This window comes from Bison bison, unplaced genomic scaffold (genome assembly GCF_000754665.1).
Source record: "Bison bison bison isolate TAMUID 2011002044 unplaced genomic scaffold, Bison_UMD1.0 scf7180017864118, whole genome shotgun sequence".
Classification (NCBI taxonomy): Eukaryota; Metazoa; Chordata; class Mammalia; order Artiodactyla; family Bovidae; genus Bison; species Bison bison.
In genome coordinates this window covers 1,431,222-1,457,028 of record NW_011494690.1, presented here as the reverse complement: position 1 = coordinate 1,457,028, position 25,807 = coordinate 1,431,222, and the positions used below count along the sequence as shown (strand labels likewise).

At 39.0% G+C, this 25,807-nt stretch overlaps 1 protein-coding gene across 1 annotated transcript in view; it reads left to right on the top strand.

The window, feature by feature from the left end:
- SCG3 (secretogranin III) overlaps nucleotides 1-25,807 on the top strand; it is a 37,873-nt gene that overhangs the window by 7,221 nt on the left and 4,845 nt on the right. The window contains exons 6-11 of the mRNA XM_010839487.1: nucleotides 506-655; nucleotides 4,002-4,179; nucleotides 6,672-6,788; nucleotides 11,390-11,473; nucleotides 13,190-13,327; nucleotides 25,432-25,512. Of these exons, the coding sequence (XP_010837789.1) occupies nucleotides 506-655; nucleotides 4,002-4,179; nucleotides 6,672-6,788; nucleotides 11,390-11,473; nucleotides 13,190-13,327; nucleotides 25,432-25,512 (748 nt within the window). The remainder of the gene's footprint in view (nucleotides 1-505; nucleotides 656-4,001; nucleotides 4,180-6,671; nucleotides 6,789-11,389; nucleotides 11,474-13,189; nucleotides 13,328-25,431; nucleotides 25,513-25,807) is intronic.

Below are 25,807 nucleotides of genomic sequence, written 5' to 3'. Positions count from 1 at the left end.
CCCTGGGATTCTCCAGGCAAGAACACTAGAGTGGGTTGCCATTTCCTTCTCCAATGCATGAAAGTGAAAAGTGAAAGTGAAGTCGATAAGTCGTGTCAGACTCTTCGAGACCCCATGGACTGCAGCCTACCAGGCTCCTTCATCCATGGGATTTTCCAGGCAAGAGTACTGTAGTGAGGTGCCATTGCCTTATCCATGGCAGACTTTAGGAGGGCGCTAAATTTGCAGGTTTCAACAGTTGCCTATCATGACCTGCACCTGAGGGTTGAGAAACAACTTGAGGATTGTTTTCTGTGGGTTCCAACAGTAAAGACGGCCTCTTCCCAGGAGTGCTGGGCAGTCACTGTGACAGTCAGTGTGTACTAGGGGCATAAACAAGGGATGTTCAGAAGATGGACCAGCACATTCTCTTGTCTTCTAAAAATATGTGTTCAGCTAAAGAGTTTAGTATTTTTAAACCACAAAAATAGAACTAAGTTATATATATTTTGACTTTTTGTAACAGATTACAGAAAGCCAGGCACACACATTGGAAGATGAAGTTGCAGAGGTTTTACAAAAATTGATCTCCAAGGAAGCCAATAATTATGAAGAGGAACTCAATAAACCAACAAGCAAGACTGAGAGTCAGACTGGGAAAATACCAGAGAAAGTGGTAAGTATATGCAAATACATATGCATCAATTATATATGTGTGTATACACATGTGCATGGATGTGTGTACTTGGATTTGTATATAATTAATACAGTTCAGTTCAGTTCAGTCACTCAGTTGTGTCCGACTCTTTGCGACCCCATGAATCGCAACATGCCAGGCCTCCCTGTCCATCACCAACTCCTGGAGTTCACTCAAACTCACATCCGTCGAGTCGGTGATGCCATCCAGCCATTTCATCCTCTGTCATCCCCTTCTCCTCCTGCCCCCAATCCCTCCCAGCATCAGAGTCTTTTCCAATGAGTCAACTCTTCGCATGAGGTGGCCAAAGTACTGGAGTTTCAGCTTTAGCATCATTCCTTCCAAAGAACACCCAGGACTGATCTCCTTTAGAATGGACTAGTTGGATCTCCTTGCAGACCAAGGGACTCTCAAGAGTCTTCTCCAACACCACAGTTCAAAGGATCAATTCTTCAGCGCTCAGTTTTCTTCACAGTCCAACTCTCACATCCATACATGACCACTGGAAAAACCATAGCCTTGACTAGATGGACCTTTGTTGGCAAAGTAATGTCTCTGCTTTTGAATATGCTATCTAGGTTGGTCATAAATTTCCTTCCAAGGAGTAAGCGTCTTTTAATTTCATGGCTGCAGTCACCATCTGCAGTGATTTTGGAGCCCCCAAAAATAAAGTCTGACACTGTTTCCACTGTTTCCCCATCTATTTCCCATGAAGTGATGGGACCAGATGCCATGATCTTCGTTTTCTGAATGTTGACCTTTAAGCCAACTTTTTCATTCTCCTCTTTCACTTTCATCAAGAGGCTTTTTAGTTCCTCTTCACTTTCTGCCATAAGAAATTTCTGCCATAATTAATACAATCCTTGTGTAATTAATACTTTAGCTGGTGCCAAATAAGATTTGGGGTATGTGAAATTTTTAGTCCACTTAAAATATATTTTAATGAACCAATGAGTTAAAAGATATAAATGAACTCCGCTTTGAAAATAATGTAAAAAGTCATGTTATATTACATAGTAAAGATTATGTCCTATACCCCAGAGTAAAATAACACATATTATGTGAAATGGTTATCTCACGTACAATTCATATAATCCCAGTGCACTGGATTCAAATGTTTCGCAACTCTTGGTATCCAACTTCTGTTCACAGTGGATGTCATCATTTGCCCTCAACACCGCCCCCCCCATAAAAAAAAAAAAAAAAACTGGATTGATTTGATATTTTTCCACACCAGCTTTTTTTAAACTTTTTATTTTGTATCAGGGTATAGCCGATTAACAATGTTGTGATAGTTTCAAGTGGGCAGCAAAGGGACTGCCATACATATACGTGTATCTATTTTTCCCCCAAACTCCACTCCCAGCCGGGCTGCCATATAACATTGAGCAGAGTTATCTGTGCTATACAGTAGGTGCTTATTGGTTATCCATTTTAAATACAGCAGTCCTCACCAACTTTTTATTCTGCAGAGCTAGTTGCCTCACGCTGCCTCTCCGTCTACCCTGTGCCCTTCCACCTGCTGCTTCCTCCTTCCATTGACTCAGGGGTCTGTGTCATCCTTTACTGAGATTTGTCATCCTGAAATCTTTCATCTCCCTGGACTCCTTACCTCTTCATCTTTTCTTTGGCCTTAGCCAAGCTACTAAAATCATTCACTCCTCCTCGAATTCTTTTAAACTTCTATTTGGAGCCAACCATAGGGGGTATAAAAGAATATCAAACTCCTCACCTCTCCTTTCATTTTCTTCACCAGAGTGCCCACACCCCATGACCCCTCATCCCCTCCAACACCTGATCACAAATACAAGGGAAAAGTGGCTTATGGACTTATGGTCCTGTTTTAGGGGAGGCTAGAGAACAGAAATTGGTATGAATTGTTCTGTTTTTACCAGCTAGGTTAAAAGCTCTCCTTTGTTCTCCCTACTTCCAATCTCCACCATCTGTCATCTTTTAAAACAGCTTTGGAAGATCCATCTACCATAAAAAAATTTTCTAGACTTATCACATAACTCATGGCTTTCATTCAAGCTTACCAGTCTGAAGTAAAACTGACATAGCAATTTTCTTCCTTCACTCCCATTATGTACTCCTTACTTCTCACCTCTAAAATGTCCATATGCATTAATGAAAACAAAATTATTCTTCCAATAAATATTTATTGAGATACCACCTAGGTACCAAGCACAGGGGTTACAATGCTCATTTAGAAAGGTATAATCCCTGTTTTCATGAAGCTTAAAGTCTAAAGGAAGAGGTAGATGGTCTTCAAATAGTCATGTATTTTAATTGCAACTGTGTTAAATGCTCTGAGAAAAGAAACATGGTTCTATAAAACCTCATAAAAAAGGAACCTATCTTGGACTTAGGTTGGGGAGGCTTCCTGGAGGAGGTGACTTGAGCCAAAAACTGAAGTTAGGCATTAACTAAACTGAATAGGAATTAACAAGGGCAGGACTTGTTACTAACTGAATAGGAGTTAACTTGTGAGCATGAAAGGCAACCAAGAGAAGGATGTATGGAGTACCCAAATGACTGAAACCAGACAGTGTAGCTACTACGTATTTTTAAAAAAGATAACCTTGGCTACATCATGGAAAATGCAGGGATGGGAATACATCAGAAGGTAGTTGTGTACCAGTTAGAAGGGAAGAAGTTAAGGCAGCTTGGACTAGAGTGGGGCAGTGAAGCAAGAAATGTATAAATTTGGGATAAACTTAGAAAGTGTGGCCAATAAGGCTACTGATGGATCAAATGTAGGGAAATGAAGAGGAAGAGGCAAGCAAAGCTCTTACATTTCTGCCTAGTTCACTAAGTGGAGAATGGATCATTATGATAGGGAACATTGTCTACACATCAGGTCTGGGGAAAAAATCCTGTGTACCCTCCCAGACAGGCTTTAAAGTGTCACCCAGAAATCCCTAAGGTGTGACATTCTGCTAGTATCAGACATTGTGACAGGCTTTCCTGTATCTTGGCACCATCCCTCTTGGTAGACTCTAAAACTCAAAGTTCATTTCCTTAGTGAAAGGCAATTTTATGAAAAAACACTCATGAGTATTGGTGAAGGGAAACCTGGCCAGAACAGGAACCTGCCTATTCTCCCTGGAGCAGGATTCAGGGTCTTCAGGTAAAGCACCTGTCTCTAAATCTCAATGCCCTTCCCATGTGACTTGATGCCCACATGCCTGGAAAAGAGTTTGATCTTGTGAAAGAAGAGGTGTTCATGCACTTTAAAATTCAAGAGCATCACAGACGAGTGTCCATTAGTTCTAACAAAATGTTTATTTTGTACTGATTTCCGCCCCCCTCCCCACAACTGGAGACTCCAATGGCAGCAATTCAAGATGCTTTTACTAATGGAGAAAATGATGAAACAGTATCTAACACCTTAACCTTGACAAACGGCTTGGAAAGGAGAACTAAAACCTACAGTGAAGACAACTTTGAGGAACTCCAGTATTTCCCAAACTTCTATGCACTACTGAAAAGTATTGATTCAGGTAAACATTTTTTCTGATCATGTGAAACAGAAACAGTAATTCCAGGAAATGTGTGGGTGGGTTTTTTTTCTTCCTGTTTTCAGTTTCTAAATTCAACCGTCAATGACATATATTACGGCCTCGGGGAAAATGGTTCTCATTGATTTTTTTCAAAAGAAGTGTACTAGTCATGGAAATATTTAGGAAAGGATAATCAGGAAAGGTGGGATTTCTGGATAATTTAATCTTCATGTTAACAGAGGGTTCATTTATTTGTTCAATAAACAGGTATTGAACACATGTTGTATTCCTGGTTTTGGAGAGAACCTTGTACCCATGTAGGGATGAATCAGAGGGCGTTCCTGGCCTGACCCAGTTCAGCCAAAGATTTTATTGCAAACCTCTTTAAGGTTTTATTTTCCTCCTTCAGTAGAACAGTGTATGGAACATAATTTATTATTTTTAAATTATATAGAATTTTGCTTTTTAAGTATTTTCAACTTGTCTTCAAATGAATTGAAGTGAACTAAACATTGGACTAATAAAGGTCAGGAGCTCAAAACACACTTGGGAAATGATTTGCTTTTCTAAAAAATGAAATCCTTAATGTAGTGTTCTCTTTTCTAAGTGCACCAAAATGAGTTGACTGAAGATTTCAGTTCATGTTTATTTTTGGTTAATCTGCAAGGAGGATAATAATGTGCCAATTCTCTGTTGTTATTATCTAGATAGATGCCCTGTACTGACTTATGGCTTTTCTTCCTCCTATTTAAAGATTCATCCCCAGACTGAACATTCGTAATAAAGATTTCTGTAATTGTAACGTATTTTCCCAAAGTGACCTTAGAGTGAGCTTTCATTTCTGGAGAACATCCTTTTGTCCTTCAGTCCCAGACATTGACCAGATGGCACTCAGCCCCCCTGCTGGTATCTGCAGGGCTTATGCATCTTGAGGGTCCATTCTGAGCCATCCTGCCCTATTGGTTGGCAGATACCCAGCTCAGAACCTCTGTCATCTTGGTGAGTCACTTCTTGTCAGTGAAGTGCATCAGCATGATACTAAATATTTTTATGGATATGACCTTGAGAAAATAATGTGACTGCTGAAGTTATCGTTCACCTGCACTTCCCAGGACTTCTCTCCTCCATCTCTTCTCCCACCTTCCTCTCTCCCAAGTTTGTGACTTTTATATGGTAATTTTCAGATTCCATCGTATGAAATATTTTTTATTTTATGTGCTTTAATCTTTTCAGTTTCCTTGACCCCATTCTTTCTTGCCTTTATTTTTATAAACTTTTAATTTAAATACTTATACTGAGGGCTTTGATACTACCCACCTTTTTCACTCAAGGTCTGAACCAATTGAGAAATAATTAAACAGAAAATGAAAGTATCTTCAATACTGATACACACTAGGTTGTAGAATGTAGCTTAGTGTGAGAACCAGCGGTGGGCTTGCCTATTCCCTACCCCTCAGTCTACCTCTCAGAACAGCTCTAGTCCTAAAATGGTTGGAGTTTATAAAATAGGCCTGTTTTCCAGGTCCCTGCCTTCCACTGTTGCAAAGCAGTGGAAAGGAGATTCCAAATGCCCATCAGTCAAGAAATGTAGACTGATGGCTGTTGGCTACCAGCCCCATCTGTGAGAAGGCTGAAAAGGTGGGGGGAAAGACTAGAAGAAGTATGTAGAGAAAATCCTTCATGGCAGCAAAAAGAGTAGGGAAGCTGTCCTCTAGCAACATAGGTTTTCTTTTCTTCAAGGAAATAGATTTTTTCCCCCCTGATTTCAGAATTAATGCAGCCACTGAACTACTGTAGAATCACTGGTCACCTTGTTCTATCAAGATACAGAACAGTATGTCAAATATGAAGTTTCCAAGAAACTGTTAACAGTGGTTAATCTATAGGAAGTTAATCTATAGTGGTTTTGCCCATAGGAACTAAGCATTGCGGGGAGGGGGAAGAAGAGAATATTGTGTTCACTTTTTACTTCTGTACCATTGGAATATTTTCATGATTTGTGTATATTCTTTGAAATGAAATCGAGGTTGAAGGCAATATATACTCCTGTTAAAAAGTCAACCTTGCATTTAAAAACTAAACATACATGTGTGTTCCTATTTCAAGTATTAAGCTTGATTAATGAAAAGAGGTCATTCTTGCCCTCAAAAACATAAGAGTAGAGAAGGGTTATTGGGTTACCAATCTTCTAACTTTCCTTTGAGTTTCTATTATTCCTGGTTGCAAACTTTATCAATAAAATATTCTAGATTATGGTAAACCTCTTTGGAAAAGTTATAACTACTCATTTGTGAAAAAATTAAGTATATCAGTACATTGTCCTATATTCCCAGTCATGATGTGGGCTTTTCATAAATATATTTTAGCTATAAATGGCTTAGCTATAAATGTAGGGAGAACTATTTCAATAAGATGCTGTACTTCATAAATTAACATTAAAAGATGAAACTATATGCCACCATTTAAAAAAAATATTTTGTCCTTTTATATAGAAAAAGAGGCAAAAGAGAAAGAAACCCTGATTACTATCATGAAAACCTTGATTGACTTTGTGAAGATGATGGTAAAATATGGCACCATATCTCCAGAAGAAGGCGTCTCCTATCTTGGTGAGAGTCCTATCTCTTTTGTTTTCACAGTGGCTAGTTTTCTTTGTCCAAAATGAATGAGAGATTTGGGAATAATTATTTTACTAACTTGATCATTTATACCAAAATAGCCTGACTCATCTGGGTTACCAGAATTGCCCAGCTTGACAATGTATACAAATAAAATTAACCTGACATTTTCAGTTCTTTATAGATCCAGTTCAACTACAAACATTTCACCTCTGTTGTACTCTGTTTTACTAACATTTTCTAATCATTTTCTCAGAGATAGAATTAAAATTTGTCTTTTTTTCAATTGTGTTCACATGGTTGGGAGTAAATGTCTTGATTTTAACCAGTGGGGTCTGTGTGTGGTGAGCACTGGACTGGGCAGCAGAAACTCTGCCTCCTGCTCCCAGCTCTGCCTCAGACCATGTCTGTCATGCCCAGGAGAGCATCCATCTTTCTGGACCTCAGTCTTGTATCTGTGAGATCAAAGACTCTGTTACCTATATCAGGGGCTGATAAACTATTGCTCATGGGCCCAGTCTGTCCCATGACCTATTTTTGTATAGCACACAAACTAAAAATAGCTTTTACATTTTTTTAATGGTTGAAAAAAAGTCAAAAGAAGAATAGTATTTTGTGACATGAGAAAACTAAATAAAATTCAGACGTGAACATCTGTAAATAAAGTTTTACTGGAACAGCCATGTTCCTCTGTTTTAGTGTTGACCATAGGTGCTTTTGTGCTACAGAGACAGTTGAGTAGTTGAGACCGTGTGGCCCACAAAGTCAAAAATATTTACTCTTTGACCCTTGATAGAAAATGTTTGTCAACCCTTGATTCCTTGAACTTTATAGATAAGCTGAAACAATCTTTGATTCTGCATTCAGGTTGTGAAAAGAAGAAAAAAAGCCTTTTGTTTTCCTGCTTTGGTTTAGTTAATTAACAAATACCACTCATCTTAGATGTCCTTTGGGCAAGATGAATTCAGGGCCCCTTACTCTGATCACTGACAGGGGATGGAGAATTAAATGGAAGAGAAAATATCGTAGGACAGAGTAATCCAGAGTTATTCTGTATAAATGCCATTTTTTTCTACATGAAAACTAGTTTTACTCTTTTTTTCTGATTATAAAAGAATATATTTATCTTTAAAAAATAGTCAATGCAAAAAGATGCTAAAAAGACGTGAAAAACCACTCATAATACTAGCATCCAGGTAACATTCTGATTTATATCCTTCTAGATATTTTTCTGTGTGTACACACATACATACCTATGTCATTTTTTAATTTTTTCTTATTTTTTTTAATGGGCTTAAGTTACACACCATGCTTTGTGGCCTACTTTACTCACTTAATAGTAGATCAAAAACATTGTTCCAAATCAACCACTGTTTCATGTTAATACTTGGTGACTCAAAAATTCCACACGTAAGTCATTTATCCTATGAAAATAAATTAAATCTGCCACAAAGTCTTGTGTGCAAGCCAGGTATTTCTACTTCTTTTTTTTTTCAATTTTTAAGATTTTCTTTTTTCTTGGAAGTTGTGAACACTGAACTACAGTTTCACAAATTAGCAAGAACACTGATTCTTACCCTTTAAGAGTATAATTACAACAAATGAAGTATTTTTTTTTAATTGGGGTTTAGTTGCTTTACAATGTTCTGTTGGTTTTTACTGTACAGTGAGATGAATCAGCTTTATGTACACATGTATTCCCCCCCGACCTTGTTTTTTATTTTTATTCCACTATTATTTATAGGTATGCTGTCCAATGTGATAGTCACATATTGCTCTTTAAATTAACAATAATTAAAACTAAGCAAAATTTAAAATCTAGTTTCTCATTTGCTCTAGACACATTTGAAGGCCACAGATCGCCTATGGCTACCATATTGAATAGCACAGAAATGAGTATTTCCATCATTGCAGAAAGTTCTATTGGACAGCACTGGCTTATAGAAACAAAACAATGGAAATAATCTTGCTACCCCACAAGATTATTATTTATTCTTACTTAGACTAAATTTTATTTTTAATGTTTGTGTTTTTAATAATTGTATGTTTATAAACAATAAATATGGTTTAGAAAGACTAAGGAAATAGGGAAATGTTCATGATATACTGTTGTATGCTTAAAGCCATTTAGAACATAACCTTAATTCTGGTGTTAAAAAATGGATATCCTGGGAGGGGATTTATGTATACCTATGGCTGATTCATGTTGATGTCTGACAGAAAATAACAAAATTCTGTAAAGCAATTATCCTTCAATAAAAAATAAATAAATTTTTAAAAATGGACATACATACATAAAGTTGGAAAGAAATATACCAAAATATGATCTGAGCAAAATAAGTGTTATTTTTTTCTTTACAATTTCTTATCATTTTCATGTATAACTTTTACAATCAGAAAATGAGTTGTACGTAAAGAATTTTCTGTACAAGCATGTTGGCTTTTGGCCTCCACTGCCATGGAGGTATACTCTCAGACCCCTGAGAGCTCAGATGCAGCATGAGTAGAAGGGAGAGAATTAACTAACCGCTTCTCCTCCATCTCAGCACGTGACAACGATCAGTGGTCTACACTTCTGTTCTGGTCCCAACAGTATGTGGTGACTACAAAGGTTGCCAGCTGTGGTTGTTATTTCAGAAGAGAAAGCAGAAGGCATCACACAATAGAATATACTGATTTTCATCTCAAAAAGGGATGGGGTAGGGTAGAAGAAAGAATTTTCTTGAGGCGAAGTAACACAAATAATGGAATCTTTGTAGACTAATTGTAAAGAAATGCTTGTTTGCACATAGTCCTGTCCTACTAGTGAGATGGATATCTGACTGGTTAAATAAACTGAATACCTAGAGTATGGATTCAAATTCACTACTGCCTTGAAGTGGTGAGTGTCTAGACTCCTATCTGGTAACACCTACAAGATGTTACTCTAAAGAGCAGAATTAGGACAAAGACAACAATACAGATTTTGGCTTAATGTGAGTAGAGAAATTCTCACCCTTAAGACACTTAACATGATGGAGGTCTTAGCTAACTCTTGGGAGTAATCATTTTGCAGAATATAAGTGTATCAGATCAACATGTTGTATACCTTAAACTTACACAGTGCTCTATCTTAATGAAAATAAAAAATTTAAGACTAACAATAGAACTAGCTGCCTCATAGTGAGGGCCCTGAGTGACAGAAATCCAACTGTTTGGCTTATGCAAAAAAGGAATTTATTTCCTTATGTAACCAAAAAGTCCAAGGGTGGAATAGTCTAGCTTCACGTTTGTGAAGCCCACCAAAGTGTGAGAATCCATTTCTTCTCCATCTCACTGACTCTCTGAATATTGATTTATTCCACATAAGCAACTCCATTATGAAACAAGATGGCTGGCACAGCCTCAAGCTCACATCTTCATGGTATACCAATCCTCATGGAAAGAGAACATCTTTCTCCTAGAATTGCATCTCATTGGCCTGGCTTGAGTTATCTGCTTCTCCTAGAACTATAGCCCAAGGGATGGGGGAGGCAGACCTGAGTTATTCATGGATTGTAGCTCACCAGGCTCCTCTGTCCATGGATTTCTCCAGGCAAGAACACTGGAGTGGGTAGCCATCCCCTTCTCCAGGGAATCTTCCCAACCCAAGGATTGAACTGGGGTCTGGGCTTTCCTGTTGGCTCAGCTGGTAAAGAATCCTCCTGCAATGCAGGAGACCTGGGTTTGATCCCTGGGTTGGGAAGATCCCTTGGAGAAGAGAAAGGCTACCCACTCCAGTATTCTGGCCTGCAGAACTCCATGTACTATACAGTCCATGGGGTCACAAAGAGTCAGACACGACTGAGTGACTTTCACTTTCTCCCATGTTGCAGGTAGATTCCTTACCATCTGAGCCACCAGGGAAGCCCATTCAGCCACCACTGGAGCCAAATATGCTGAGAGTGGGAGAGGTGTGGGCTTTCCAAAGGAAAATCAAGATGTAGTTACTAGGAGGCGTTGAGTAGACCAAAACCACAGGTGTTCAGTACAGTCCCCAACCCTGGATGTGTTCTAGCACTGGCCAGAAATGTGGAAGAGACTTCTGCAACTGACTGACTAGGATGCTGAACTTGAGGACCTCTAATTATATGCCTTTCCATCCTGAGAGTCAATGATTTCCAGAAATATAATCCATATCAAAGCATCTTACTAGCAGTGTTTTGCTTTTTTGTTTCATTTTGGTTTTGGCTGCACTGGGTCTTCTTTGCTTTGTGCAGGCTTTCTCTGGTTGTGATGAGAAGGGGCTACTCTTCGCTGTGGTGTGTGGGCTTCTCATTGTGCTGGCTTCTGTTGTTGCAGAGCACAGGCTCTAGACACAAGAGCTCAGTAGTGTGGTGTATGGGCTTAGTTGCGCCTCACTTGTGGAATCTTCCTGGATCAGGGATTGAACCTGTGTCCCCTGTATTGGCAGGCTGATTCTTATCCACTGTACCACCAGTGAAGTCAACTAGCATTGTTAATATTGTGGAATTACTATTGTGATAATTGGGGTGAGATTTAAACATTTTTAGTAGAATTTTGAAATCATCTTTCAAGACATAACATTTTATTTCTTCTCCTCCCTCTTCCAGAAAACCTGGATGAAACAATTGCTCTTCAGACCAAGAATAAACTAGAAAAAAATGTTACTGACAATAAGAGCAAACTTTTCGCAGGTATGATTTTACTATTTATTTTCCAGCTTTTATCAAAATAACCCTTTTGAGAGGTAAATCATAAATGTCAGTAAATACTGGTAAAGAATTACAGATTTCAAAAAGTTTGAACATCTGAAATCCAACCATAGGATTAAGTAGCTATAACCTTGGCCAGTTTCACTACAGAATCCGATCCCAAGAAGCACTAAAAAGAAATGAAGGCTTTATTGAAGACTTTTAGGTGGTGGTTTGTGAATAAAGATGAGAACTGTGTCATGAGTTAAACAATCCTTTCTAAAATTCTCCTTTAGTTATCTTTTTCTCTGCCCAGATCACCATCACCCAGACCACTGTCCTGGACCCTCTGTCCCCTCTCTGCTGTTCCCTTCCTTGCTGTCCCCTTCTCTCTCCTCTGGGACAGTCTGTGCCCTGTGTGGTGTGACTTATGCCCTTGTCTCAGTTTCTTCACCCCTGCATCTCCACCCATCACCCTGCTTAGCATGTCAAATGCCATGGGGTAGCCTTTCAGGGATGCAAGATGGGCAAAAAGAGAAAAGATTGCAAACTCTTATAATTTTGTGTATACTTTAATTTTGTGTCCCTACCACAGAGATTATGTACATATATTTGATATAATACATACCCCTTTAAAATGATGTTTTCAAGCAATTTTTAGTAACCTGGAAACATTGTTCCATAATGATGCTAATGACAAAAGCAAGGAACAAAATTGTAGTACTAGGAAAAAATTATGCATCAAAAAATACGTATATAGACACACTACCCCACAAAACTAGTAGTGGATATTTTACAAAATGAGACAATAACTGATTTCTTTTTTCCTATTTTTCTGTAGTAATAAACCTTTTATTGAAAAAAAAAGCTTATCACTAGACTGCTTGATGTTCCCTAGTTTACTGACCACAGTAATGCATTACAGTTGTTTTCAAGGGGTTACTTACTTCACGGTTTGATTCTTTAATTCAATATAGCATTTTTAGAAAGAAATATAGGGTTTTTTTGGCCATGTTGTGTGACCAAATTGTGGGGATACTAATTCCTCAATTAGAGATCAAATCTTTGTCCCCTGCAGTGGAAGCAGGGGGTCTTACCCATTAGATTACCAGGGAAATCCCAGAAATACAGTTCTTTTAAGTGAGAAATGAGCAAGGATTATTATTGACAGCAAGGGTCCAACTTTCTTCTTTGTGTTAGGGTGACCAGGGGTAAAGAAGTGTGAAGAAAGAGGCAGGAGAGAAGTCCAGCCACAGCCTCAAACCCTTATGTGTTATTCGAACAGACTGTTCTTCAAAAATAGCATTGAGGAGATGGGGCAACTGCAGTTATTTTCATTTGAAATCAAGACTCAATACTTTGGAAACTGACATATCTCACTTGAATATCTTTGTTGATTAAAATAAGGAGAATAACACAGTGTGATAGAATGAAAAAAACACAACCAGAATCCAGAAAACTGGGAGTGGGGGAGTTGGCCCAGCTCTTCTGCCAACTCAGTGGCTTAGCACATCCCTTCCGCACATCTCTCCCCTCTTTGGGCCTCAGTTTCCTCTTCTGTCAAATGGGGAGGGAGAGGAGTCAGACTAGGTAATCAGTAAGATCCTTCCAGCTCAAAAAATGGTCTGACCTCAAACTATACTTTTTCAATAAAATTTATTTCTACACTGGGAATTAATACATGAAATAGGGTTATAACAATGTACAATCTGATTACAGTGCCATCAGAGAAGAGTCATGAAGAAACAGACAGTACCAAGGAAGAAGCTGCTAAGATGGAAAAGGAATATGGAACCTTGAAGGATTCCACAAAAGATGATGACTCCAACCCAAGAGGAAAGACAGATGAGCACAAAGGTACGAAATTGACAATTAAATTGGGGAAGCAAAAACTTTCACTTGAAGTTTGATCCGAAAGGCAAACTCCCACCAAATCTGAGAAATTAGCACCATCTGTATAGAAAGAGTTCAGCATGTGGTACTTTATTTGAATAGAAATCTTTTTTAATGGCCTTGAGTCTTCTGGGATGGCAAATTGGTTTCATCTTTTGATGGTCTTTAGTGTCCAGGGGGCTTCTGTGCTTGGGGAGAAACATTCATGACCATTTGTGCATTGCTCAATGTCTAGTTTCTGAACTTATAAATTAAGCAATTTTTATTTAAACATAATTGACACTCCTCTAAACAGTCATATACTACTTATTCAACAAAGTCATCAAAATTTACGGATTTAACAAAGCACATTTGCTTAGTCATTTATAGTGATTGCAACCTGAAACTTTCAAAAACTTGTTTAAAAATAAATCAAATATATCAAATTTCCTTAAATAACCTAAATACTTTAAAAAAGGCAAAAAAAAAAAAAAAAAAGCACTACACTAAACTAGCTAAGTAATTATAAAACCTGTTTTTATCCTTATTCTTACATGTTCCTGGGGGTCAGTTTTTACTCAACTCTAGTAAGTCTATATTGGAGAAGGAAATGGCAACCCACTCCAGTGTTCTTGCCTGGAGAATCCCAGGGATGGGGGAGCCTGGTGGGCTGCCATCCATGCGGTCGCACAGAGCCGGACACGACTGAAGCGACTTAGCAGCAGCGGTAAGTCTATATAATCCTCCTAGGTTTTGAGACACATTACCATACCCTCAAAGAAAGATACTCTGTTAAGTTGCAAGTTCAAAATCATTAACCCCCAGATTTCAGGTCATTATGTAGGATCTGGATGCATAGTCCAGTGTTTTGAGCCCCTTTAATTACAAAGTGTTCTGGTTATATCATGGAAAATTTGTATCTGTTTCTCAGATATTCTTTTTCTGAAACTCAGTGTCTTTACCAGAAGTTGTGAACAGATGGCTTAAACCTACTTTTTTTTTTTTTTGTCATTATGATATATTGAACTCTTTGGTATAATTGGAACCTTGTTTATATCTTATCTGTATCTTATTAGTTGGGTCATCTAGAGGTTTCATTCCCTGGAAGCTGAGGGAGTGGATCATTGCTCTATTGGGGGTGAAGGTAGCAAGGATGACATTCAACTATTTTATCATCTAGAAACACGTCATTGGGGTCCTTTTTCATTGTTTAGTACATATAATCCTTAGTGGCAATGAACTGAGAGACTTTGCTTATTTCTTGCTGTAATGTAAGGCCACAAAAGCTGATCATGTTCTTGGGATATAGCTCTTTTTAACTTTTTATTTTGTATTGGGATATAGCCAATTAGCAATGTTGTGATCCTTTCAAATGAACAATGAAGGGACTCGTCATACAGATTTGCTGTTGTTCAGTCACTAAGTTGTGTCCAACTCTTTGCGACCCCATGGACTGCAGCACTCCAGGCTTTCCTGTCCTTCACTAACTCCCAGAGTTTGCTCAAACTCATGTCCATTGAGTCAGTGATGCCATCCAACCATCTCTTAGCTCTTAATTTTGAAGAGACTGATCCACATGCAAGTTCCCAATCTTTCCTGCTCATACAGAAACAGGTTCACATTCATATTTGTTAACAGACCCATGCTTAAAATGTCTGTGTATTAAGTAGAAAAGAAACTAGCTATTTATGTATTACCTTGTAACTTAGTTAACACCAATAAAAGTACAAACTATCTCTCTTATATTAAGAAATTAAAAGATTATACTACTTTCTTTGTTAACGTCCATGCATGCATGCCAAGTCTCTTCAGTCATGTCCGACTCTTTGAGACCCTATGGACTGTAGCCCACCAGTCTCCTCTTTGCTAATATCTTATATTAAGTTTTTCCATTTTTGTAAGTTGTTCCAGTTGATAATAATGGTGATGATGATGATTTTTCTGTTTAAATTGGTGTAGCTTAGGCAGTAGGAACCCTGCCTCCAAGTTCTTCTGTCCCTTTTGCACTGTACCCAGTGGTTTTTAAAGCATCTATGCTCTCTAGCAACAAAAGCCTTTAAAAAAAAACTGAAGTATAGTAATTTACAATGCTGTGTTAGTTTTAGGTGTATAGCAAAATAGGTATGTATATTCTTTTCAGATTCTTTTCCATTATAGGTTATTACAAGATAATGACTATAGTTCCCTGTGATATACAGTAGGTCTGTATTGTTTATTTATACATACTAATAGTAGTGGGGGCTTCCCTGATGGCTCAGTGGTAAAGAATCTACCTGCCAATGCAGGAGACTTGGGTTGGACCCCTGGGTCAGGAAGATCCCCTGGAGAAGGAAATGGCAACCCACTCCAATGTTCTTGCCTGGAAATCCCACTGGGCAGAGGAGCCTGGTGGGCTACAGTCCATGAGGTCACAGAGAGTCAGACATAACTTACTGACTAAACAATAACAACAAATATAGTGGTGCATATCTGTTAATCACAAATTCCTAAACAGGCTATTCTAGAGCTACTCTGAAGTTTCCTGCCCCAGGACTTGAAATCAATTCTCCTTCAAAGAATTCTGGTTCCTTTATATAGAAAATATAGAAAATTAAACCTAAGTTATACAGGTTCAAATGAGTGGTGATGTTCGCCAAGGGTACTGCAAGTATTTCAGTTGCTCGGACTTTTTGAGACAGGGCCAAAACAGAACTTTTTCTTAATATATGAGGTTCATGTTGATCTTTCCTATCTCATGAAGTTTTAGATTATTATACCTTTCTTCTCTCTAGGCTGGATTTCGTAGACCATCACAAGTTTCTTCTACATTGCCATAGCTGACATGTCAACTCTAATTGTTTGGTAATAGCCTATGTTGGAAAAGGTTATGAGGCTGCATCTGGACTCAGGAGGAAAGAATGTTGCAATGATTAATTAATTAATAGTGTTTGTCATGGGCATGGAAAGGGGGGATTGGTAATATATGTGTCACATTTGGTGAGCAGTCATGCTGCCTTGATACTTCCACTCAACCCTAGGCCTACTTTGGATGAGTGATAAACTTTTTCAAATAGCTTCTTAATTTGCCATCCTAGCAATTTTTTTTTTTTTAAGAAATAGAAAGATGGCTTTAATTGTCAGCCAGGGGAAGGGAGAACACAGTAGGCTTATACCTCAAGAATTGTGCCCCTGCTTCATGAGGGGCCTGGGGGATCATATAGATGGGGCTTGCAATCAGGGGTAGGAGCTAAAGAACAAAAGTGTGAGGATCTTGTATTCTTCTTCCTCTTGCTGTATTTCAAAAACAGTCATAGGCTGGCATCTAGTAGCCCGGCCAGCCAAGCATTTTTAAGTGTACAGCTCAGTGGCATTAAGTTCATTCATATTACTGTGCTATGATCACGTCATCCATTTCCAGAACTCTTTTCATCTTGCAAAACTGAAATTCTATACTCATTGAATAGTAACTCCCCATTCCCTCTGCCTCTCCAGCCCCTGGCAACCACCACTCCATGTTCTGTCTTAATGAGTTTGACTACTGTAGGTACTTCAGATAAGTGGAATCATGCATTGTTTGTTCTTTTGCCACCAGATTATTTCACTTAACATAATGTTCTCAAGCTTCATCTGTGTTGTAACATGTGTCAGAATTTCCTTCTTTTATCGGGCTGAGTAATATTTCATTGAAGGTATATACTACACTTTATCCATCTGTTTGTGGACACTTGTGTTGCTTCCACCTTTTGGCCATTGTAAACAATGCACTGATGGGTATACAAATATCTCAAGACTCAAAAATCTTTAATTTGGGCAGGGGGAATACTCCTAGAAGTGGAATTATTAAGTCATATGCTTCGCTGGTGGCTCAGACGGTAAAGAATCTGCCTGCAATGCAGGAGACCCGAGTTCTATCCCTGGGTTGGGAAGATCTCCTGGAGAAGGCAATGGCTACCCACTCCAGTATTCTTGCCTGGAGAATTCCATGGAGAGAGAAGCCTGGTAAGTTATAAGTCCATGGGGTTGCAAAGAATCAGACATAACTGAGCATACACATAATTCTATTTTTAATTTTTTGAGAAACCACTGTTTTCCATAGCGGTTTCACCCTTTTACATTCCCGCCAACAGTGTGCAAAGGTTTCAATTTCACTACATCCTCACCAACACTTTTTATTTTCTGGGTTTGTTTGTTTGGTTTTTATGGTAGCCATCCTAATGGATGAGTGGTGAGCTTCTGAAAAATAGCTAACCAAGAAAAGAATGGTCCTGTGGCCTGAGCTAGAGAGCTAGGAACTGGGCAGCACAGAGGACTCCAGCTCAGTGTGCCGGAATCATCTCCTCTGGGAGCAACCCACGTGTGATGACGGTCCTTCCCTAGAACAGCATGTGCCATCATCTAGGAATCATGCTCATTGCTTAGGACAACACTTTATACTGCTGTGCAAATATCCCTAGGAATGGGTTCTCCCATGTCTCTTTGCTTAAGAAGGCATTATGTAAAAAAAGGAATATGCAGGAGTTGATCCTTGGTAGCTCACTACTTCCTATTTAGGATGTAAGTGGAGACTAATGATGAGGTTAGATTTCTCATTAGGATTTCCATTCGATAATAATGGGAAGAGAGAAGGTTAAAACTCCATCCACTTAGTGTTGAACCCTTGCAATGGGCTGTCCTGAAACATTAAGAGTAGGGATTCAGGGCTAAAATTAATTCCCCCCCTGCCCCCCGCCCCCTGCAACCTGCCCCGGCTCCATTATTTAGAGACTTAATTTATTCATGCTATCCTCTTTACTCTGGAATAAGAAAAACTGATTCTAGTACAGTTTAGAGGACGCCAAACTGAGCTTAAGCCAAGGGCCAACATTTCTTGGAAAACATGCAATTAATGCCCAAAAAGACATATTATGACATACATCTTTGTATTCATAGTTGCTTTATTTGTACTTTTCTCAAAGGCTACTTTTCTTCTCTGATATAAAACTCAGTGAGAAAACACCTGTTGTCTCTAGGTTGAAAAATAAAAGAATTCATGTGGGCGAAGGCAGGGTTGGCTGGATTTCCTGAGACATTTATTCAGTAATAAACATTTATTCCAATAGCAGGCTCAATATGCTCAGAAAGCTGCAGAAGGAATTTAAGGACCAATGTCTGCCTTTGAGGACACAGACAGCTCTGAAATTACCTAAGAATAGCTCTTAAGTCATATGTAGGCAAGTACAATGTGAGTCACAAGTGTATACAATAGGCTTCCTTCAGAGAGAAAGCTGGAGGACTTTCAGAGCAGAACGAGAAATGAGGTAATGGCTCAGCTAAAACCACTTAAGGAAATAATTAGAAACAGGACACATTGGCAGGAATATCTTTAGGAAGTCTGTTTTGGTCTTGTGACATGGGGTGAGAGTTCCATCTAACGACAGCAAATATTGATTAACCATGCCAAGCATATGCTGGGGTCTGTGAGGAAAGGGAATAATACCAAAACAACAAAAATAGCATACATCTATATCACTCTTCAACTTATAAAGAAGTTCACATGCATTTCACTTCAAGTTTAATGCAAAAAAATCCTATTTGCCAGTTATGTAACATAATCTATCCATCTTTATAAATATTGTAGCCTATTCCAACTCTTGCTTTCTACAGGGGCTCACACTAAGAATAATATTTTAAGATATGATTTCTAGTTGATGCAGTTATTTGAATGATCTGATCATTATTCCTAAATATGGGGAAATGCCAGTGAAATCAAATTTACTCCAATTTCAGCCATATCTATAAAGGTGCCTAATGTTTCAATTAAATTGCTCTCTGGAGACCGAAGAATTGTGAAAGTTTATTCCATGATCTAATTGTGGTTCTTTTTGCCAGTTTGACATTTACTCTTTCACTTTTGCTCTATGAGTCACTGAAAATCTTTTTTAAAATCATCCAAGGGGCGAAATAAGCATTACCATACCCATAAACTCATTCCAGTGCTATCATTTGTCAATTTTATGGCTAGATAATGGAATTAAGTTGAAAAAGATGATCTCTAAGATAACTTTTCCCTAAATATCCTATCACTCCCCTATCTTCTTTACAGAAGCCAAAAAAGAGAAAGAAGCTTATTTAATTAATAAATTGATAATAAAGTCGACTAACTCATGGGGATGCTTTTATGTTTAAAGCAACGTGAGAGGAGAAAAGTCTTGCCTTTATGCAAGCCCCAGGGCATTCTGTTAGAAAGGACCAAAAGTACTGAAGCTGTCTTCTCCCAGTGAGTCAGCACCTGTGCCAGGAGCTCAGGCAGGCCAGAGACCTACCGCCAACACAAGAGTGTGCAGGAGAGCAAAGGAGAATTTCTCCCCACGTGTAGGAACCACGAGTCTTCTTTCAGAATTTACTCCTTAATTTACAAATAAGTAAACCAAGGTTCTGGCTTCCCAGGTGGTGCTAGTGGTAAAGAACCCACCTGTCAATGCAGGAGACACAAGAGATGCAGGTCTGGCCCCTGGGTCGGGAAGATCCCCTGGTGGAGGGCATGGCAACCCACTCCAGTATTCTTGCCTGGAGAATCATATGGACAGACGAGCCTGGCGGGCTATAGTCCTTGAGGTTGCAAAGAGTCGGACACGACTGAAGCGACTTAGCCGCAGCAGCAAACCAAGTTTCAGAAGATGAACTGACTCACCCAAGAGCTCATAGGCAAACAGCGATAGAGCTGGGCCTTGAACTTGTGTCCCTTGACTCCCACCACTGCCCATCCCTCCCAGCATCCCATGCTGCATCTTGCAGGCATGTCAAGTGGCATCACTTTGCACAAACTCTTTTGTTTTGTTTTTGTTTGTGCTTCAACTTGTCGAATCTTAGTTCCCCAACTAGGGATTGAACCAGGAATCCCCAGGATTGACCACCAGGGAATTCCTACCGAAATTTTTTAACTGAATGGCTCTGGAACCCACCTTGGCATCCATGATACCACTATCAGTTGCTCTGTTCAAACCTGTACTTGTACAATCTTTACTGCACAGAATTTTAAGCTATATATCAAACAATTTTCACAAGCACTGTTTTTGAACATCTAATATCTTTAGTATATCCAATATTCAGTAGGTTAAACATACTGATTTCTACAGAGTTGGGTTTTTTTTTTTTTGGAGGGGGATGTTGGCAGATCACAGGAGCATGTCAGAATCAGAACAAATTCATGTATATACAAGGATATTTCTCTTGCAGGGCTGAGAATCAGAACAGTCAGAAAAGCAGGGCTACATCTTGACTCTGGCCCTCTTCCCATCTGCTTCAGCATATGTTTTAAGGCTTGTGCCATATTACCTCAGCCATGAGCTATTTTTTTCCAAAGGAAGCTGAAATTAATTTGAAAATAGGCCAGCTTTCCAAAGTGGACTCTCATGGGCTTTCAGTGCACACTATGTAAATAAAAGATCTGCTTTACAGCTCCTGAGAAGAGGAAATGTAAATAGGAACCAGCTGCTTCTCTGAGGGCAGAGAGACACCTGATTTTATTCCTGTTTTTTCCAGTGCACCAGCAAATGTAGTGGCGGGGGGCGGGTGGGTTCAGTATGAGTGAAAGTGGTTTCCAAACTTTGCCCCGCATTCAAATTGACTCAGGATTGTTTAAAAAAAAAAGTCCTGATACTTAGTCCCTCCTCCAGATATGCTGATGTAATTGGTATGAGGAGTTGACCCGGGCATCAGGATTTTTAAAAGCTCTCCCAAGTGAACCCAACGTGCAGCCAAGATGGAGAAACACTGCCCGTTGTTTGACCAGTTTGGTAACAACAACAGGCACTAAATCTCCAGTCTAAAGGGTGAATTTTACCCAATTCCATTCATTAGAGGCCCCAGATTCATTCTGGTTCAGGTTCTGACCCTTACTCAGCTGTCTGCTTGGGCACATCACTTACCCTCTCTAAGCCTGAGTTTCCTCATGGGCGAAATGGGACCAATAACGCTGATTTCATAGAGCTCTGTGAAGATTTGTTTAGCACAGTCATAGGTGTTTTAAATTGTTTCTGATGTAACTACCATTTAAATTCAGAACCATTAAATTTCAAGTCTTGTAAATAAGCAATTCATATTTTGAAGAAGGAAGGAAAAAAGGCAGGGAGGGAGGAAGACCTATACAGTTTATTCTTCTTTAAAATTGTAGTTTCCCTGGTTTGGATTCCATGCTCACAAAACAATCTTCTGATTATGATTAGCTTCTATATAAGAAGGCTTCATCCATTTACTTGTTGAACAAATATTTATTGAGTGTCTATTATTACGTGTCAAGCTTTATTCTAGGCATGGGGGTACATTAACAAACAAGAACTGTTTCTAAGGGAGGAAGATAAATAATAAACTTAATAAATAAATTATATGATATGATAGAAAGTGATACGTATTATGGATAAAAATAAAGCAGAAAATGGGAATGAGGGTGATGGGGGGTTCCATTTTAAGTTAGGGAAACTAGCCTAATCCATATGTTTCGATCCACAGAATAGTAGTCTTCTTTAAAAATGTATATTTCTTTATTTGGCCTGCACCTGGGCTTAGTTGCAGCACGCGGGACCTTCCATCCTCGTTGTGGCATGTGGGATCTTCAGCTGCGACATGTGGACTCTTATTTGCAGCATGTGGCAGTTCCTCGACCAGGGATTGAACCCAAGACCCCTGCATTGGGATCTTAGAGTCTTAGCCACCAGGGAAGTCTCAAGATTACCAAAAAAAAACACAAAAAGAATTTGTGCAAAGTGATGCCTTTTAATGAATTACAATCTAGTTTTCTTTAATTTGCAGTAAATTCATTCTTTGTTGTGGATTGACAATGTTAATATGGTAAATAAAATTATTTTTCATGCATTTCATACTTTTAAAATTCAACACCATTTTTATAGGTTATTGGTCACTGAGCAAAACCAACCTGACAAGATGATGCTGGGTCTCCCGATTTCCAGTTGTCTTAGGTTGGGTTCCCTTCAAAGCAGATGCTGAGAAGGGGATTTGAGGTGGAATTTTTAATTGGGAGGTGACCTCAGGAAGCTCTACTGAGGGACAGGTCTATGAGACAGGGGAGGCAAAGGAGCCCCTACAGTGTGTTAATGAGCAGACTTCAACTGTGGTCGGTGAGACTCAGACCTCCAGGGACCATGTGGAATGAGCCCAAGGAAGCTGGGGTGTGTATCTGCCCAATCTGTCCACCCTCAGCTGAGGGCTCCTATAGTAGCATATCTGGAATAACGGAAGCATGAGGGTAGAGAATCAACAGTGTCTGCTACACTATGGTCAAAACCTCATATTTATATTTTACTCTAATTGAGAATTTTTAATGCAATATATAAACAGAAACTAAACTGTGATACTCCTTTTCTCAAATAAGCTCTCCACAGGGTGTGGAGAAAAGGGAACCCTCCTACATTGTTGGTGGGAATGTAAATTGGTGCAAGCACCATGGAAAACAGTTTGGAGGTTCTTTACAAAACTAAAAATAGAACTGCCATATGATCCAGCAGTTCCACTTCTGGGCATATATCGGGGAAAACTAACGCAAAAAGATACACGTACCCAGTGTTCACAGCAGCACTAGTCACAATAGCCAAGACAAGGAAACAGCTTAAATGTCCATCAACAGATAATGAGTAAAGAAGATGTGGTACACACATACAATGGAATACTACTCAGCTCTGCAAAGAATGGAGTAATGCCATTTGCAGCAACACGGATGGACCAGAGATCGTATTAAGTGAAGTCAGAAAGAGAAAAATCAAAGGCTGTATGATATCACTTATATGGGAAAGCTAAATATGATACAAATATCTATGAAACTGACACAGACTCACAGACATGAAAAACAGATGTGGTTGCCACTGCTGGGCGAAAGTGGGGGGAGGGGAGGGGTGGGTTGGGCGTTTGGGATTAACAGATGCAAACAATTACATATAGGAAGGCTAGACAACAAGGTATTACTGTGTGGCACAGGAAACTATATTCGATATCCTGTGATAAACAGTAATGGAAAAGAGTATCTACATGTATGACTTAATCACTTTGTTGTGCAGCAGAAGTTAATACACTGTAAAACTATGGTTCAATAAAATAAATTTTAAAAAATTAAAAAATGAGCTCTCCATATTAGGATATGATATCACAGGTAAGATTGTGGGAAGAATGCTTAAAGTTATTCAAAGAACAAGACTATTTTCACACATCCTCAAATGTTTTAGAAATTCTAATTACCTGATGTGCTAATGACAAATCATTATTAACTGTTCATTAAAGCAAACCCTATGAGAAACACTAATTGATTTAAACTCATTAAAAATAATGAAATTGCGTTCTTTAGAAATAGTCTACACTAAGATTTCTTTCCTTGTTCAAAATGCCTTTTCTAACAGAATTAATACAAAATAGAGAACACTGGTTTGGGGTTTTATTTCGTTTGTTTGTTTTTTTTGTTGTTATTGTTGTTACCATATCCAGATGTTCTTCTTACAAAAGGGCAATAGACAATGAAAATCTCTACATTCTTTGTGTTGCGATGTTATGACATCCATTGGTGGACATTGGTCTTTCATGCGCTTTAACATTCTTAAAAGAAAAGCATTAAAATCAAGGCTTTTTCTACACAGGCAATTGAAGTGAATAGGGACTAGAAATTGTGACTCTCTTCTTTTGTTCACTTATCTCTTTTTGCAAAGGAGTTTCTTTGTGCTTCTTTGGGGACCAGTTAACATGCAACCCAGTGGGGAGGTAAGAGTGGGCTTACAAGATCAGGAAGATGCTCAGGAAGTCACTTAGGTGAATGTGGTGGAAACTGAAACATCAGCAAATCTTAAGGCAACGTTACTATTCATGGACTATAGTCAGATGTTCCCAGCTTCAAGCATGGCTCTACTTCTTACTAGCCTTGTGATCTTCAGCATGTTACTTTCTGTCTCTAAGTCTCAGTTTCTTCACCTATTAAAATGGGGATTAAATAGGATTAGCTCAAAAGGTTGTTGTGATGAGTAAAAGAAACCAAGTATTTGGGAACACAAAACACAGCCACTGGTACATAGTAAGCACGTAGTACAGGAAGCTCAACCAAGAGGTCTGGTTAGGAGACTAGAGGCAACAGGGCTCAAAGAGGGTTCAGAACAGATGGTGCCCGCACTGAGCCCTGGCAGCTATTGCTTCTGCAAAGGCCCTGGACTTTGAAGGCGTTTTTTTCTTGGGTCATCCAGTATTCTTCAGGTCACCTGATCTCTTGATGCAGACACTCTGCATTAGGGACTCACCTGATTAAGGAGATGGTTGACTCTTTGATACAGAACAAGGCTACATCAGTGTCCATGTCTGAATACAGTCTTTTCTTTTAGATAAGTAGCAGGTAGCAGAAACTTAGCCAGACTAGAGTCATAATTTCAGCTCTTATTTCCTGTATGGCCTCAGGAAATCACTTAGCCTCTCTGAGCCTCAGTTTCCTCATCTCTAAGCTGATGACAATACCTACACACTGCAGACACAGTGCATCTACAGGGTGTCACAGAGCAGATACTTCAGTGATGCCCATATCCTCCTGCCACACTTAAAGCCTATCAGAGAGTTTTACATCTGGGGGAGTTTTAATACTAGAATGAGTTCTAAAGGTCTCTATCCAAGCCTTGAAATGAGGTCCAGGTCTCCTCTTCATCTCAGTGTTTACACACTCCCTCCCAGATTGGACGAAGGTCTGTGTGCAGCTTATCCAAAGCCATAGACTTGGACTTATCACTTATTTGGTGTTGAATTCTTAAGTATCTGCCACTCTGATTCAGTTCTTGACCTGATAATACACCTTAGTTTGAAAGAACCATCCCTAACTGGAAATGAACCAATCTGAGACTGGTAGGAACCAACCCATCCAGTGAACTGAATCAAACTCTTCTTTGCCAAGATAAACTGTATTTGTGTGTGGGGGATAATGGCCCCTTGATATTACCAACTTGGACCTGCCTCCTGGATGCTTATCCCTGTTAGGGACACTCTCCAAGTGCTCGTTAAGTCCAATGTTTGTTCATGGTCTCTAACAGAAGTGTGATCTTTACAAAGAGATGCAGATGGTTTTTATGAGTGTTTAATATAGGTGCTCTTAAATTTTTCAGGGAAAACAGAAGCCTATTTGGAAGCCATCAGAAAAAATATTGATTGGTTGAAGAAACACAACAAAAAGGAAAATAAAGAAGGTAAGGATTTAGTGTGGTTGTTAATTGCAAACATCACCCATTTGTCAGGAGCTCTTATTTTGTAGTTTTTTATTAGCCATGCAGACTTCAGGGTCTTAGTTTCCCAACCAGGGATGGAACCCAGGCCCCTAGCAGTGAAAGCACAGAGGCCTAACCACTGGACCACTAGGGAATTCCCAGGAACTGTTATTAAAGACCCTCATAGTCAAATTAGGCTAAAGTCCCCTCTCAGCCCAAAAGACTTGGCACCACCCCTCAGATGCAAAAGGGAACAGACCTCCATTTCTCTCAATTT